Raw genomic sequence first — 18715 nt, 5'->3', positions numbered from 1 at the left:
CATTTGGGCCCTCGACCCCAGGTCCCTCCCCAGAACACTGCCCCGGCAATCGGCCTGCCTCTCTCCTAGATCACTAGTTTTTGTGTCTGCCAGATTATCTGCATCAGCATACATTCTGTAATTTTTTTCAAGTTTAAATCTCAAATGAATTACGAATCTCAAAACAGTTATGCTAAGTGAGAGCCAGCCCCGCCCCAACCTAAATTCTATGATCCCATTTGTGTGAAATTGTACCAAATGCAAACCGATCTATGAACCTATAGTGGCAGAGAGTAGAACAGTGGTTGTCTGAGTGGGTGGGACCTAACTAAGGTTCGCAGAAGGGCAGGAGGAAATTTTTGAGGGTGACACATACTCATTACCTTGCTTGCAGTGATGGTCTTATGGGTGTACAGGTCAAAACACGTTAAGACTGAACTTTTAAAACGTGCAATTTATAGCATACCAATTAGACATCATTAATTTTTTCGGAAAACTGCCTTGACCTCCTATCCCTCCAGCCGATCTGTTTTTCTGCTCCCCTTAATGGTAAAGTTCCCTCTAAGAGCTGCCTGAATGCATCATCTCATTCCTGATGACTGTCTTACAACTCGTTTCCCTTGCTTCATGTCAGTTAAGCCAGCACCTTGCTATTCTGAACTCACCAGGCATGCTTCTGTCTCAGGATCTTGCCACCCTGTCCCCTAAATGTCAGTAAGGATCTCTCCATTTCCTTAAGGCCTTTGCCCAATTGCCACCCTGGTGATGCCTTCCCTCACTTGTGTTTAAAACTGCAACCCACCTACTCACCCCCAACACACATATATCATTTCCTATCTCCCTCTTCTGCCTGATTTTTCTCCGGATCATTTATCACCATCTGACCCGCGACATATTTTACTTGTTTACTGAACATCTGCCTCTCCCAAGTAGAATATTAGTTCCAAGAGAATAGGGATTTTGTCTATTTTGCTCATGGCTATATCTGCCAATTCCCTGACTCTAATGTACGTGTTTCAATAAATTTTCAGGATTAGTGAATTAGTCTTTGGAACCATTTGGTTGTGAATAAAGGAAACCACTCAAACTCATCTAAACAAAAAGAATTTATTAGAAGGATTCCAAAGACTCTCACGGACTCTTGAGGGAACCCCTAAGGGACAGCCAGAAGGGAAAAAGAAACTGCTGGTAACAATGATGGTTTCTCTCTTCTCTAGCCTGAACTGCTGAGGCAGGATGGCCTTGTCTTGCTTATTTTCTCTGGATTTAGGTTTCATTCTCCTTTCTCTCTGCAGACCAGCTTTCTCTGCTGATAATCCCAACAGCATTCTTTGAATCCCACATTTTCTTAGATCAAGAATTTGATTATAAATCCTAATTACAACCCCCTGCTTACACAGGGAATGAGCCAGATACACCACACCTAGTCTAGTTACTTTAATCAGGGGAAATAGGCATGTAGCCTACTTACCATTAAGTATCTTTTAGTGCCTGAGGGGAACATTTTGTTCCTAGGAAAGACAATTTATAGTTACTTGTTAAAGTCAAGCATTTGAAAACTTTTCTTAAAGTTTTAGATTTAAATTCATCCAGAAGACTAGTACACTTTAAATTTTTTTTTTTTTCAACGTTTATTTATTTTGGGGACAGAGAGAGAGAGCATGAACGGGGGAGGGGCAGAGAGAGAGGGAGACACAGAATCGGAAACAGGCTCCAGGCTCTGAGCCATCAGCCCAGAGCCTGACGCGAGGCTCGAACTCACGGACCGCGAGATCGTGACCTGGCTGAAGTCGGACGCTTAACCGACTGCGCCACCCAGGCGCCCCAAGACTAGTACACTTTAATAATCACTTTCAAGAGGGCCTTTAATTCATGTTTGAGAGAGCAGACTTAAGTGGAACAGACTAAAATGTAAATTTCTTTAAACAAACCCATTTACAATCCAAATTCCTTTAAACGACTTAACATTTATACACTTAAAAGTATTTTCTTGAAAACAGCGCTTCAAATGCTTGACCCAACAAGCAAAGCTCTCCGAAGTACCTCTTATAAATAAAATAAATTAAATGTACGGTGACTTCCTTAATTCTCTGGAACATGTCAATATTTTTGCAGGCTTAGTAACATGTTAAAGTACTTTTAAACTAGGGGCGCCTGGGTGGCTCAGTCGGTTGAGTGTCCGACTTCGGCTCAGGTCATGATCTCACAGTCTGTGAGTTCGAGCCCCGCATCGGGCTCTGTGCTGATGGCTCAGAGCCTGGAGCCTGCTTCGGATTCTGTGTCTCCCTCTCTCTCTGACCCTCCCCCACTCATGCTCTGTCTCTCTCTCTCTCTCTCTGTCAAAAATAAATAAAACATTAAAAAAAAATTAAAAAAAAAAATACAGTACTTTTAAACTAAAATTCAGGAGCCTAAGATCATTTAGGCATTTTAAATTAGAATCCAAAGGCCAATGTTACATACCATAATATGGCTATTGTGTTTAAATACTTTAAATAACAAATACTAACTTGTCCCAATGAATGTAAAAACTCACCTTCACTATATATTTCATCTAAGAACTGCGGCACTCAGTGAAGTCCTCTCAAAGGGAAGCAGTAGTTTTGGGCCCAGAGGCCAGGCCAGTTCACAGTGCCAGGAGGACGAGGAACTCAAGCTTGGGGAATTTAAGAGTAGGTTAACTACTGTAGCTAATTCAGCATTAAATGAGAACACCAACAGTGGATGGTTGTGATGAGAACTGAATAAAATAATTTATGGGAGGGGCGCCTGGGGGGCTCAGTCAGTTAAGCATTTGACTCCCCATCTCAGCTCAGGTCAGGATCTCAGTGTTTGTGAGATTGAGCCCCGTGTCTGGCTCTGTGCTGACAACACAGAGCCTGCTTGGAATTCTCTCTCTCTGCCCCTCCGCTGCTCGCATTCTCTCTCTCTCAAAATAAATAAACATTTAAAAACTAATAATATATGGGAAAACCCTTATCACATGTCACACACTTGATGGCAGCTAGTTTTAGACAGAATTTCATCCTCTCAATTTTTACTAGTACACAAATTACCACCATACTTAAGAAGTATTTTTAAAAGCCTTTACATATGACGTTTATTTAAATAAATTAATTATTTCAACATGAAGACAGTTTCTGACCTCATCTAATCTCATAATTACTCAGGGAAGCAAACTCCTGGTTTCTCATAAGCCAGTGTGCTGTATGTTTACATAAGTCAATTCATAAAAGGGAAACTACACCTTATTTTTGAGCACATGCTCTTACCAGACCACAGAAACTTTTTTTTCTGCTTTAAAAAAAAAAATCAGAATTCGCAGAACTAAATTTTAAGAGGAGATTCCCATTATAGAATCTTCCTTTAACTAAGGGTCCTTCTAACCCAAGGCATGTTTCCTTACAGATAATTAACACATAAGGTGGAAAAGGAATGGGAAGGCGGGAGAGGTAGCCAGTGTGAAATGTGTGTGCCAGCATTCACTAGCCAGGAACTATCCATCAAGAATTGATACATCTCAGAAATACAAGAGGAAAATAAGAATATCTTTATAAAAAAACGTGACTTACATAGAACTTAAAAAAAAATACAACTATTTTCCAAAGCAAGCTACTCTAGCTTGGGTTCTGAAGCACAAGATGATTATGGAAATTGAGGGATAAAAATATAAATACAGATCAGAGAAAATGGTTTTCAGAAGGGTCGGGAGCTACAAGATAAGCTCCAAACATATACAACAAGATGAAAAGCTAATTCTTACAAGAGAAATGACAAATTTTATCACTCCTTTGACCTGAGGCAAGCTGAAAACTGGGTAGAAAAACAACATACCGAGATGGAAGAAAACGTGGTCCACTAAGATCTGTAGACCTTGTTCTGACAAGGATGGTCACGATTCATGGAATAAAAAGCGTATGTGGAATGGAGAATACAATTGTTAGGTATCAAAGCTGCCTCCTCACACTTTCTGAATACATATCTAACTAGTTCAGAGTTAAACTGTTCAGAGCTGGCCACTGATTTGCTGCAACTGGAGCAGAGGCAGTCCCACTACCAGTGGAAGCAGAACATGGGACCCATGATAAATGATGATGTCAAGCAGAGGGAGCCAAGCCTGAAAATCCCAAGGGCACCGATGAGAGTGAAGAGAGAATTTATTTGTTGTTGCCATTTGTTGTGTTGTTGCCGTTGTTGTTTTTCCAGGACAGAAATACAAAATAAAGCACTGTTCCTTTAGCAGGATTCCAGCTGAAACCCATTCCAGATTCTGAATGCCTGCCCAGATGTTCATACACAACTTCGCTGTATTAAAATTAGTATCAATTTGTCCAAGGTGAACAATACACTATGACCAAGATAACGGAGATATTCCAGCAGAAGATGCCATGGAATAATTCAAAATATAGTACATATTTGGTAAACCACGGTAAACCATGTCTTAAAATAGGTTCTTATTTTCTAATTATAGTTATTCAGGTCTCTTCCATAAAACTCCTTCTGTGAATAGTTTTGGGGTAGTTTTTAATCTATCAAAGAGATTCTCTTTCCAATAATTAATAGAATCAAATCGATTTCAAGTTAGCAGTTCTTACAGGTCTCTTTAAGCAGACACTATGATTCCACCTTCTTGTTCTCTAGAAATCCATCAGATGCATGCTGCCACACAGAAGTGCTTTCTTTCCTTGTCATAGTAGCAAAGAGCATATCCATCATCCCCAAGGTTTCTAGTAGTTCTCTTTGGTAATCAATCTCTTTCTCTACAAGTCCTTGAAGTAATAAAAACTTTTTGTCAACTACGGGTGACTGACCAATCACAGGAAGATATATATCTGGAGAGAGAAATAAAACACATTAATGGTAAGTATCTTTCTAAACAATAAACGAATAGCCAATGTTTAGGAAAAGTGTAAAAATATTACCTACAAAGGTACTGAAAAATCTGTACTTATTTTACAATTTATGATTTACAGAAAGTAAACAGTCCAACTGAATAAATGTATTCAAAAAGAAATAATTACAGAAAGTAAATTGTAGAGGCTCTTATTTCATTTTCTCATTAAAAAATAGTCATCATTAGTGATGTCTAAGACAAAGGTCTTTAATTAGAATTATTCTCAGCAATTCAGAACTACAGTAAACATTTTACTTCCTTTAAAATGCATTGTTCTGCTAATGTTGTTTGTTTTCTTCATGATAATCTCTACTGGAGAATTGATAAAACAAGATATTGTAATCTATTTGATTTCATTATCTGACACCTCTATTGTTGCAAGCATGCTAGGATTTTTCAGGTTTTAACAACTACTCACCAATAATTATTTCAGCAGCATTGATCAAAACAGGGGCAAATCTTGGCTGAGAAAGATTCCTAAAAAGCAAAAATTGTTTACTGAAACTTGCAATCTTTCCCAAAAGGTCCTTAAAATAGATTTACTGAATTGTTCCTTCAGTTGTCTACAAAGGTCAATCTAAAAGTAAATGTCTCTCATTTGAGATAAAGAAGGATTTCCGATGCAAAATACAGGTTTCATGACATAAAACATACCGTATCAAAAAATTAAGAACACGACTGATTTCCTTTTCATCCCGGCCTGCAAGAGCATTTGCAAGGACTCCTCTTCGATTTAGCTCCTTTATGATGGAAACTGTAATCTCAGGTGTCTTTATTGTACAACTAGGCTAGAAAAATTTTCAGAGTCAACACGAGCAGATAAGACATCAAAGGAAAAAGATCATAGTCTTGGAACTCACTAACAATTACCGAACAACTCACAAACAATTACAGTTTGGAGTAATGGTAATGCACAAGACAAGTAATAAAATGAGTCTTTTAAAAATATGCTCCTTACGGGTTCATCAACTGTAACAAATGTACCATTTTGGTGGGGGATGCTAGTAATAGGAGAGGCTATGTATGTGTAGGGCAGGGAATATATGGGATATCTCTGTACCTTTCCCTCAATTTTGCTGTGAATCTAAAACTGTTCTAAAAAACTAAAGTCTTACTAACAACAAAAATAAAATTTAAAACACACACACACACACACACACACACAGCATATTGTATGTATGTATACATGCTCCTCACTTACCTCAAGGACTCTGTCAAGTGCTTTAGAGACCCGGAAATTTTTCAGATCCCTGTCATATAATTCTAGGTGTTTCTTTGATGGCCTGTTGATCAAAATGTCATCCTGTATTACAAAGCAAATTTATAAAGAAAAATCAGTTTCTGGGGCACCTGGGTGGCGCAGTCGGTTAAGCATCCAACTTCAGCTCAGGTCACGATCTTGCGGTCCGTGAGTTCGAGCCCCGTGTCGGGCTCTGGGCTGATGGCTCAGAGCCTGGAGCCTGTTTCCGATTCTGTGTCTCCCTCTCTCTCTGCCCCTCCCCCATTCATGCTCTGTCTCTCTCTGTCTCAAAAATAAATAAACGTTAAAAAAAAAAAAATTTAAAGAAAAATCAGTTTCTGTATAGAGTTGCACTGAAAACAAACTTTTTCATAGTGGTATTTTTTTACACCAGGGTGACCCTGAACTGCGTAATAAATACCAGGCATATGCCAAGAACGCAGACTAATTGAAAATGGAATACTTTGCCACATCAATGTATTATTAACTCTCCTATGACTTAACTTATAACATATACACAACACCTCGCTCTGGGCAAATATTACTCATTTCAGTTCTCTTTACGTGGCAGCCTACGTGACCTAGCAGAAAGAGTAACCAAGAATGTGAGAAACAGATCTAGTCCCAACCACTCTGGTAACCAGTAACAAAATGCTACATAGACCGTAACTTCTTTGTATCTCCATCTCCTCAGATGCCAAATGGGCACATAATTGGCTCTGCTACTGTTCAGGGTTGTTTAGGACATTCAATCCAGATACCATATGAAAGATATTGTTTTTGAATACAGTAAAATACTGTAACATTATAATGATCCAGGATATTAAAGTACTCCTTATTCCTCACTACTTATTAATAATGTTCCCAATCTAGCAATATGGAGAGAGAGCTAATGTAGACAAAAGCAAAATAAAGCTAAATGCCACGTGAACTACACGTTCCAGTAACGTGCAGGGACGGAGTTGGCTACTCTAACAAACTACACCATCTAAAAAGAAAATGTAAGAAATACACAAATACCCGTTGCTTCATGTAATTTTTTCCTTTAATAAAAGTTCGATACGCAGGCCTTCTTCTCCTGGGAAGAGAATCCTTCTTTGCTTCAGATTTCCTATGTTTAACACTTAGTATTCCATTGGTCATTCCCACAACTATTGTCTCATCTTCATGCTAAAAGCAATTAGAAATATGTTAGTCTATTCCTAACACATCATTTATCTTACTTTTTCTTCAAAACACCATTTATGAAGCGTTTTCTGCTTATCCGCACTTTCACAAGAGTTCCATTCAGACAGAGATACTTTGCCTAACAATGATCTATGCAAAAAGACAGAACAAATCATTTTTTATTCCAGGATATGATTTTACTGATAGAACATGTTATATCCAGTGTAAATTATCACCGGCACTTTGTACAATAATACAGAATTAATGACATCTTGGGGAACTTCTAAAATAATTTTTTTCCTACATCCTCTTACTAGGAAAAGGATTGTGTGATGGCATGACTTTCCACAGTCTGGCCAAGAAAATATTTTATAATAAGCTTTTCCTCTTCTAATTCAGGTTTCTATATGATGTATTCAAATTTCCTCTTCTTCCACGGCTCATGAAACTTGACAGTGGACATTCCAGAAAGAGCATCAACAAAGACAAGCACGTTCACTTTGTTATCTCCTTCTCTCTCTCCTCTTTTTTTTTCCCCCTCAGAGAGCCAATGTGACTTTCTAGAGTATGTTAACCCTAAGTTAAATGTGTTGAAAAGAGATTTAACAATTTCCCAGATCCTGTCTTTAGAGTTAACAATGCCTACAGCTGTACTCAGTTTGAAGCTGTATGGTGAACAAGACCTAAATCTCAATCCATACTAAATTACTGGGACAAGTCATATAATAGCAACTGTCTTAACTATTTCATGTGGCAAGAAGAAAATAAGATTTATTCAAATACAAAGATAAACTGTAAAATTCCATTTCAGTTTCACTCAACAATGTTAGTGAAAGCTTTAAAAAGGGCTAAAAATACTTACTGCAAGTGCAAGACTCAAAATTGAAGCTGCATAATCAAAACTGTGGACTACTTTATAGGAAGTCGTGCTATATATTTTCACCTTCCTGATAAAAAGGAAAGGTTTGTCATAAATCACCTTGGAAAGGAGTATAAAATGCACATTTTCTACTTTTTAGAAATATATAAACATTACATTTTACACATCAATGAAGGAAAATAACAATTAATAATATTAACTGCAAACTAATTCATCACTGAATCTTACAACTGAGCTGTTTGTCAGCACTAGCCATGTCTGTATAAAGACGTGACTAGTCACCAGAAGAACAGACCGCGAACCAACGTAGCCTGAAGATGACACGTGAGAGTAAAGAAAAAGTATCAAAGCCCACTGGAAGTCAAAAGAGCAGGGTTTCTCAACGTTAGCATGCTCTGCACCATGGGCCAGATCGGTCTTTGTTGTGGAGGCTGTTCTGTGCACTGCAGGAAGCTCAGCAGCATCCCGAACCACTACCCACTGCAGGCCAGCAGCTCACCACTCCCAACTGGTGCCAACAACCCAAAATGTCTCCAGCTGCTGCCGCGCATCCTCTTGGAGACACAAGTCACTGTGGGCTGAGAACCGTGAACAGAGCCAACTCACACTTGATTTTTGAGGGACACATCTAAAACCTGAGTCCCAGGGGCGCCTGGGTGGCTCAGTTGGTTAAGCATCCGACTTCAGCTCAGGACACGATCTTGCAATCCATGAGTTCAAGCCCCGCGTCGGGCTCTGTGCTGACAGCTCAGAGCCTGGAGGCTCCTTCAGATTCTGTGTCTCCCTCTCTTTCTGCCTCACCCCCCCACTTGCACACTCTCTCTCTCAAAAAGATAAATAAACAAACATACATTTAAAAAAAGTTTTTTTTAAACTCGAGTCCCAAATTGCCTAGTAACACCATTTCAGAGAATCTGCTACCTATTTACATAATAAATTCCTTTCTGTTTAAAATATTTTGTAGCTTTTAAAATATGTATTAAGCATACTGAAAAACCAAGGCTTTCCATAATAGTGAAAATAGGAAATATGGAAACAAAATGACCAAAAACAAACGAAAGTAACTACAAGAACTGTGCCATAGTTCTAGCCACATGCTACTGAGCACTTGAAGGGTGGTTATGAAAATGAAGAGCCAAATTTTCAATTTTACTTGATTTTAATTAACTTATTTTAATTTTAAAACTGAGGCAGTATTAAGACATTTTTCTGTTAAACAAAACTATATTTCACTTTAATCACTATAAATTACCACATCTTGGGGCACATATTGGATGGTTAATTTGTCTCTAGTCTCTTGGTAATAATTTTTAAATTTTTTTTTCAACGTTTATTTATTTTTGGGACAGAGAGAGACAGAGCATGAACGGGGGAGGGGCAGAGAGAGAGGGAGACACAGAATCGGAAACAGGCTCCAGGCTCTGAGCCATCACCCCACAGCCTGACGCGGGGCTCGAACTCACGGACTGCGAGATCGTGACCTGGCTGAAGTAGGCCGCCCAACCGACTGCGCCACCCAGGCGCCCCATCTTAGTAATAATTTTTACACGGATTACGCGTTGAAATGATATTTTAGATACACTGAACTAAATGAAACATATTATTAAATTAATTTTACCTAGTTCCTTTTGCCTTTCTGTGGCTACTACAATATTTAAAACTACATACGTGGGGCGCCTGGGTGGCGCAGTCGGTTAAGCGTCCGACTTCAGCCAGGTCACGATCTCGCGGTCCGTGAGTTCGAGCCCCGCGTCGGGCTCTGGGCTGATGGCTCAGAGCCTGGAGCCTGTTTCCGATTCTGTGTCTCCCTCTCTCTCTGCCCCTCCCCCGTTCATGCTCTGTCTCTCTCTCTGTCCCAAAAATAAATAAACGTTGAAAAAAAAAAAAATTTAAAAAAAAAATAAAACTACATACGTAGCCCACATCTTATTTCTGTTGGCCAGCACTGTTCTAGAACTTTAACTAATGGAATACTAATGCTTATATAAAAAAGGAATATTTGAATCACGTTCAAGTATAGAAATTTTCACATACAATTTTAACTTTTGAAGAATATAAGCTAGAATGTATACATACACTCAGAAGAAATCTTTTAAAATATAAAAATATATACAGAAAGGATTTTTTAAAGCCACAGAATAACACAGACTATTTTAAAGATTAACGTTCAAATGGTTCAATAAAATTCCTTAAGTATGCAAGTTAACGCACTAAATTTTGTCAAGTGAGAAAATAAGTTTACTGTATTGTAAATAAAAGGTCAAAACTATTTTCAATTCAATAGATTTTCAAAGAAGTCATTTGACAGAACATTTATTTCATCACAAATACTGCAGAAATAACTCATCTTCTCAAGCAGTAAATATTTCTACAATACCAATAATAAGGAAAGAAAATGAAAATGCTAACCTATCCAGTGACCCAGAGAGTAACCTCTGTCCAGAGCTGCTCAGATATAAACACGTCACAGTTTTATGATGATTTTTCAAAGATACTAGCAACTGTCCTCCTTTTAGTACGTCCCAGATTTTAACATAACGACCTCCTATAGAAAGAAATCATCATTAGTTTGAAATTCTGCCTCTACATTCAATAGTTTCAAGATTTGAAAAGCATTCTTTACTAGACACTGCACAGCATGGAGGTGAAGTGAAGGGTTCTGCAAAACCTGGTTTCAATGCTGTCTCTATCATTTATTGAGTTTGTAGCTGATGATAACAAATAGTTCCTACCACGAAGAACTGTTACAACGAAAAATTATTGCATACCTGTAAAGTTCACAGAACTGCCTACAAAATAAAAAGTATAACCAAAATGGATTTTAAGAAAATTGTAATAAAATCATTCTGGAAAAGAAACGTGTCACTACAGAAATGAATAATGGAGTTTTATTTCCTAAAAAGTTTGTGAATCCCAACAAAACTGAAAAATTTCCCTGTCACTTCTACTCTAAGAGTTAGAAGCGTCCTTAAAGGCAATTTAATCTAATAGTTTAAAAAGAATTCTTTTACTATAGCATCTTCTATTTCAATGAAATATTACACAGAAGTCTAGAAGGTAAAATTGAAGAATGAGTTGGAGAGGGGGGAGCAAAGGTCTTACCTATCCCGACTGGGAAACCGGGCCTGGGAGCCAATTCATAGTCCCTGTCTCACCGCATGTGGCAGCTCATGAGAGCACAGTTTAAAACAAGTGATCCTAGCCAAACTCTCATTTTCAAAGTCTACAGGAGTTAAGGGATTTTCCAAGGTCATACAATTAGCTAGTGACACAGTGGAGATTAGCATACATGTGTCCATTCTCCCCATTCAGCTTGTTTCCATTTCTCAAAATAACATCAAGAAAAATGGATACATCTGACAATGTCATCAATTTATTTTGAAACTAAACAGGTACTGGGGAAGAAGTACAAAACAGGGTAATTTCTATTCGGGTTTTAGAATTAAGAAAAAAAACCTATACACACAGCCATATACGTGCTATGAATTATACACACCACCTTTGTATTCTAATGTCAACACATTAACTTTGACTTGATAAATCAAAGAAGCCGATTTATTTCTTCCATTCTCATTTTGAAAATGCTCTAGGATCAACATTACAGAAAAATACCTCAGTTCCAGCTTGATGAAAAACGTACCAAGACCCCTTCTGAACGCCACATTATACCCTCCTCCAGAACTACTGGCTATTTTCTGGACAGTCACTTCAATCAAAAGAGACATAAAAACAGACAAGCCTGATTCTAGAATTGAAAGAACTGCGATCTCTTTCAACCTAAGATCTCTTAGGTAGGAGTAACAGGCAAACAACCTGGATTTCTGGCTTATATACACAATGCAGGCTCTCGAGTTCTGGGATTTCAGATCTGCCACTCTATCGTGGACAAATTACTTTAAAAACTTTTATTTATTTCCTTAGTTGCAAAATAGGGAGAAAACTCACTCACTTCTAGGCTCAATAATTTGTATATAAGAGCCCAGTACCTGGCTCACATTAGGTAGTCAATAAATAATAACTGCTTGCTTGTCCTGTTTATCAATTGAGCAAAACCTAGGTATGTAATTCAAGTGCACAATATTAAATTATAAAAAGTAACTGATAAAGACATAACTGACTCAAAACCAACTATATAGGTAAAAGCAATTTTTAAAATACCTGCTGATACCAGAAGACCTCCAGAGGGAAAGAGCAGGACACTCTCCACTGGCTGCCCATGCTCAACAGAGATCACACTCTTATTGGTTCGTGCGTCAAACATCTTGAGGGTATGATCATATGACCCTAAAATGTCAATTTTGGTATTAGGTGAGTGTCATTACTCAAATCAACAAAAACTAAATATACGTGTGTGTATGCAAACAAATTTGAAAAGGAGAAAGGGCTTAGATAAAATTTAAAGACACATATGTACATTCATGATGACAAAGTACCTACAAACTCTGGGACCACTGATTATTTCTGAAAAAGCATTACTATACCATACTATATCATATAGGACCTTAAACTATTCCCATCTTCAAGTTGTCACTACTCAATCACCTGGGAACCTCTGCACAAGCACCCACAAAGATTGAACTCCATTATCTTTGTTTCTCAGCTGCTTGGAGGCTCTGTGAAAACCAGAGTACTAAACCATAGTTCAGATACGCATGTTTTCAAGGAAGCCTTATGTTTCCAAACACACTTGGAAGACAATAAGATCACCAAAAGAAGAAAAAGAAAAGAATTAGATAAACAGAAACATATTCCTTTATAAAATTTTTTACATTGCTCTATCCCAAGAGTCCCAAAGCAGCGTCAAATTATATCGCAATAAAATGATCAACTTCAGGGGGGAAAAATAGTTCACCAACCTGTTACAAAGAGATCTGGGTTCAGTTTGCTAGCACATCCACACCTCACATAATCAGAATGTTCTTTGAATGTCAGAATTTCTTTGGAGTTTGGAATATCCCACAATTTAACCGTATAATCGTCAGCCCCAGAGACCACATGATATTTGTCAGCTGTAAAATCGACTGTATGAACTGCTCTAAAAAATCAAGGATCAATATGTTAAACAGCAAGAAAAAAACTAACATAAAACATAAAACTCTGCTTTTCCCCAAATAACAAAAAAGCTCAGTTTTAGGGAGTGACTGTAGGGGGAAATCATGAGAGAAAAATCTTTAAAACAGATATCCGTCCCTAAGCCAATTTAAAATTCTTTTTTTTTTTTAATTTTTTTAAATTTTTTTTTTTAATTTTTTTTTTTAACGTCTATTTATTTTTGAGACAGAGAGAGACAGAGCATGAACGGGGGAGGGGCAGAGAGAGAGGGAGACACAGAATCGGAAACAGGCTCCAGGCTCTGAGCCATCAGCCCAGAGCCCGACGCGGGGCTCAAACTCCCGGACCGCGAGATCGTGACCTGGCTGAAGTCGGACGCTTAACCGACTGCGCCGCCCAGGCGCCCCTGTTTTTACATTTTTAAACACTGGCTCTTACTTAGTATGGCCTTCAAAGTGCCTGAGGGGAGCTCTCCCAGTTATATCAAAAAGCTGAACTCCACCATCTTCACTGCCAGCCACAAGCAGTCTACCGTCCTGACGAAAAGTAGCACAGTATGCTGTGTCTTTAAATCGGGAAAAGGTTTTTATAGGTTCTTGAGAATATCGGCCATAAATGTGAATCTATGAAAAGATAAAAAACACAGTACTTAACCAAATGCCTCTACATCAGTAGTACATATAAAGACACAAAAGAAAAATAAATGTAATATTATATTTACCCTCGAGGAAGCTGTGACAGCATAATTATATGGAGGCTGCGGAGAAAAGTCTACTTTTGACACTGCACCAAACTCCTTGATCTGAACAGGGGTCTTAACAAAACAAAATACAAAGTATTAACAGAGTTACAACTGGTAAGACTGTTCAAGCATTACATAATTTCTTACTCCATCATTTCACTTTGTTCTTAGTAACATTTACTAGGTTGTATCTAATACAGAAGTATGAAAAAGCAAAAAAGGTCCAAATAACATCACCCAGACCATCCTGGCTGTCATTAAAGTAAATAACTATATGGCTGGAAAACCATACTCCACTCTTTCTCTTCAGCTGTGGAGTTTTCTGTGTATTACTGGGGAGAAAAAGTTATGCCTGTGCCAGCATACATTTAACCATGTATTCTGTAACTGACACAAAGATGACACCATGCAGGCTGTTCTGAACCTCGCTTCCTTTTACTCAATTACACATCTCAGCTAATTTTTCATATGATCAATAGATTTGCCGTCCGTTATAGGGTACATCATAATTTACTTTACCGGTCCGCTACTAAGGGACGCAGGTTTTCCCAAAATTTCTAGCATTACAAATAATACTTTAATCAACATCTATATACCTGTATCTCAGCAAATTTAGGGGACTGTAATCTTTGGGTAAGTTTCAAACTGTGGAACTTACATGGCCAAAAGGTATTTTTATCACGATAGATAATGTGAAACTGCCCTCCAGAAAGTCTCCGTCAATTTTCCTCCCTCAAGTAGCAATGATCAAAATTTTTCATTTGTGCCAATATAACAGATGAAAAGTAGTATCCAAATTATTGTGGTAACTGACATTTCTTTATGAGTGAAGCCACAGCTCTTTTATACATTTATTGGTTATTTAAATTTCTTGTTCCATTAACCTCCCAATCCCAATCTTTTCCCACTTTTCTATTTAGTTGTTCATCTTTAAAAAATAATAATTTTCAAGCTTTTAAAGATAGTCTAGCAGAATTAATTCTGCATCACTTTCTCCTTAGTTTTGCAAAGGCAAAAAAAATTTTCTCGCATGACATTCAAATTCTAAGATTTAATTCATTTGGCATTCATTAATCATCTATTCTGTGCTAGGTCCTTGTATGATTAAAATGATTAAGCAGTAGGGACTTTTATAAAAAATTCTAAGAACAAACATCAGCTACCTAATTTTCTACCCAAATTATAAACTGGTGATTGATTCCTTTTAGTTATTAGTTCTCTATTAGAGTATTCAAAGTATAACATATGCTGGAGAAATGAGCATCAGTACAACCCCCTCGTTACTGTCTCCACTTACCTTATAGTTGTTCCAGTACAGTGTGTCTTGGGTGATTTTTTCACCAAGTACAGGATACGTCTGAATAGCTACAGGCTTATAACCAGCCATAATTTCATATAATTGGACTGTTATCCAAGAATAAATAGTTTGAAATTGATGTTAGAAATAATTACAGTGACTCTGCTTTACGTCTGAAAAAGAAAACATTTTAAATACATGTTATTCTTAAACCTGTCTAACTTTCACTTTGTGTCTTTTCAAAAGGCTGTGTGGTAGCTTATAGGATTAGTGACCAATAAACCATTTAACTATAACACAGAAGAGACAACCTTAAGGAAGCAGGTAGAATACAGATAGGACTACCAGAGTGCACCCTCTACTCAGCTATACACAGAAGCTGTACACAAATATTCTCATATCTAACTAGCCAATTTACAACACTTGGAAGTAAGTCTGCCTCAACCATTCATCCAGTAGCCAAATCAGAAGTGCACTGGCTTGGATTGTTTATTTCTTAACAACAGAAAGCATTAAGGTGAAACTGCAAATAGAAAAGTTTCCTGAAACCAAATTTAAGATAACATTCAATCTATAAGAACACAGTCTAGGGTCTTGACTTCCTGAAAGCCTTAGAAATACCAAGAAGGAAAACAAAGCTAGTATTCTAATGGAAAAGCTTAAAATTAAAAATTTTTTTAATTCTTTTTTAATGTTTATTTACTCTTTGAGAGAGAGAGAGAGCGTGCGTGCACACAGGCGAGGGGCAGAGAGGGAGACAGAATCTGAAACAGGCCTCAGGCTCTGGGCTGTCAGCACAGAGCCCGACGCGGGGCTCGAGCTCACGAACGGTGAGATCATGACCTGAGCCAAAGTTGGACGCTTAACCGATTGAGCCACCCAGGCAACCCGGAGAAGCTTAAAATTAAATTTAAGAAAAGGAGCTCCTGAGTGGCTGAGTCATTAAGCGTCCAACTCTTGATTGCAGCTCAGGTCATGTTCTCCTGGTTCTTGGGATTCAGCCCCACAAAGGGCTCTGTGCTGACAGGGGAACCTGCTTGGGATTCTCTCTGTCTCCCTCTCTCCTCTCTGCCCCATCTCTAAGAATAAATAAATAAATAAATAAAATTTTTTTAAACAGTAGGATAAAAATGAATTAAAACTTTTAACTAACATAGAATTAAGCCAAAACATCTCTCCAGAACTATTCAGCTGTAAAAGAGATTCATGTTATCAGTGGTGCAACTCATTGTCTATCCCAAAAAGCCTGGTAACAGTGCATGAGTAATACCAAAATGAATAGGGATGGCATATGCTAAAGGCTATTTTGATGAAACACAGCAATCAATGATTAAAAGGAAGGAAACGTTTCTGTTCATTCAAGTACCTACACTGTATAGGGCACTGTTCTAGGCTCTGGAGATACTATGTTGAGTAAAACAGATATGGGTCAGTGCTTTCACACACTCCAATATTCTCCATTTTAGGTGGTGATTGGCAGAATCTAGGACTGTGGAATCAGCTTTGACTTGTCCTTCCTCTTCACTTTTAACATCCAAGTAGTTAAGATGATTTTACCTCCCAGATCTTTCTAAACCTCCATCATGTCCACTCTACCAAGTTCCACTGCCCTAATCAGATCTTCTCATCTACTGATATGGTGCAGTATAAGGGCTCCTGACTCCCTCATTCATCTTTTAAATAGCCATCAGCAAGATCCAGCTTTTGCTACAAAGCCCAACCTTGCCTGAAAATAAAGGTCTAAGCTCCCTAACATGGCATGTGATCTGGCCCTTGCTTACCTTTCCAGCTTCACTTCTTTGTTACTCCCTTTTAACACAGCATTCTCTTTCTTCTCTCATTCTTTGCTCATTTGCCCTCTTTTGCCAGGAATGATCTCCATCTACCCACTTGCTGTTTATCATTTAAAGCTCAACTCAAGAATCACATCCCCCCGGAAACCTTCTGTGAACTAATCCTACTTCACTCTGCATATTTCTGTCACTGTGCATAGTAAAATTGCATTTGTAATGATCTCTTTTTCCTACTAAACTGAACATTTTGTACCTGGAAGATTTTTTTTAAGTGCTCAAAGAAAACTTGTGGAAGGAAGGAAAGAAAGCATTGTGTTGGGTTCTATGGAAAAACACAAAATTAAAATCACAAATGGTGTCTGTAATATGAACATTACTACACAGCAAGAGTCAACAAACTTCTTCTGTAAGGAACCAGAAGATAAATATCTTAAGCTTTGTTGGCCAACAGGCAAAATGGAGAATATCATGTTGTTACAAGAAAGCAAGCAAGAAACAAAATCCCAATTTTTTACTAACCCCCCCCCAAATAATTGAGTACAATTTTATGTTTATAAATGAAAAGAATGAGATTTATGGAGGCTGGGAATAATATTTTACTCACTTCGGGTTCAAAGTGCTTCCTAGCATCAAACAGATTGCAAACAGTTACCTGTAAAACAATTCTAGGCTCACTGGCAGGCGAAAAGAAACCATCACTTGCCCAGATTTAGCCTGCGGCTCCTTCCCTTACTAGCATACAGGCAAAGCCATCCCTTACTAGAATATCGGCAAAGGAATACCTAACTCTGCCTCGAGAGAAACAGTTTAAAGCTGTAAATGTTTACAAGTAAGGAGTAGTAGTGGTTTGCCAGATAAAAGTGAGATACAGCACTGGAGGAAAGGGAGAGGAGGAACACGACACAATACTAAGGCATGCAGGCAAGAAATGATGTGAAAATGAGTAAGAAAATGATCAGGGAGAGGTCAGAGCCTGAGAAACTGAAACTAAATGAATAGACACTACTACAATCCGACGCAGAATAACAGATATATGCTATAAGTAACGTACAAAGTACTAAGCGCTCAAAAAAGATTTTTAATTCTAACCGGGAGGCTCCCAGAAAGATTCACAGTGCATTTCAGCTCGGCCTTGACGTATAAGATCAAAACAGACTGACCTCTTGAGATGAGCACAAGCGCACGGGGTGAGGGCAGCATTCGAAACCGAGGGAACATCATTAGCAAAGACAGAGATGGAAATTTGCCCATTGCCTCGGAGGGATGCGGATTAATAACGGTGCACAAGCGAGAATGTGGTCGTAGAAGGGGCAAATATGGGTCGAAGCTAAGCGGTGGGGATCCTGAGAGGTTGGTTAAAGAGTTTCAGCCCGTCTGCGAAGACTGGGAAGCCCCAGAGGAGCACGCGAGATAGCAAAACAGGCCCGACGTGAGTCCGGACTGCGCCTACCAGGAGCCGCCTTCACCTACCTCCGATAGGCCCCGCCGGTCCGCCGGGACACTTTGTGTCCAAGGAGAATTTCTTGGATTCGGCCAGCCCCCACCCGGACTATTAAGGCTCACTCGCGGAAGATCACGCGGACTCTACACGGTGCCGCCGAGACACAGAGAGGGCAGAACTACCTGGCCGGTCGCACAAAAGTGACGTAAGGGCGTAGGCTCACGTGACTT

General features: G+C 38.5%; 1 protein-coding gene and 1 long non-coding RNA gene across 2 annotated transcripts; both read right to left on the bottom strand.

Moving 5' to 3' along the window:
- Positions 1–1067: 1067 nt before the first annotated feature.
- LOC123606742 lies at positions 1068–2220 on the bottom strand. Its single transcript, XR_006716478.1, has 2 exons — positions 1819–2220; positions 1068–1584 (listed from the first exon to the last, which is right to left on the bottom strand). It is a non-coding gene; the product is annotated as an uncharacterized LOC123606742 (long non-coding RNA).
- Positions 2221–3051: 831 nt separating this feature from the next.
- On the bottom strand, positions 3052–18688 carry UTP15 (UTP15 small subunit processome component). Its single transcript, XM_045495367.1, has 13 exons — positions 18515–18688; positions 15252–15424; positions 13934–14026; positions 13651–13835; positions 13017–13195; positions 12319–12444; positions 10570–10705; positions 8143–8227; positions 7134–7283; positions 6075–6176; positions 5528–5661; positions 5292–5350; positions 3052–4811 (listed from the first exon to the last, which is right to left on the bottom strand). Exons 2-13 carry the CDS (start codon positions 15339–15341, stop codon positions 4594–4596), a joined length of 1557 nt encoding a protein of 518 aa, XP_045351323.1. The 5' UTR covers positions 15342–15424; positions 18515–18688; the 3' UTR covers positions 3052–4593.
- Positions 18689–18715: the final 27 nt, after the last annotated feature.

The sequence above is a fragment of the Leopardus geoffroyi genome, chromosome A1 (genome assembly GCF_018350155.1).
Source record: "Leopardus geoffroyi isolate Oge1 chromosome A1, O.geoffroyi_Oge1_pat1.0, whole genome shotgun sequence".
In the NCBI taxonomy this organism is placed as follows: domain Eukaryota; kingdom Metazoa; phylum Chordata; class Mammalia; order Carnivora; family Felidae; genus Leopardus; species Leopardus geoffroyi.
Note: the sequence above shows the minus strand (reverse complement) of the source record. Positions and strands in the feature narration are given on the sequence as shown.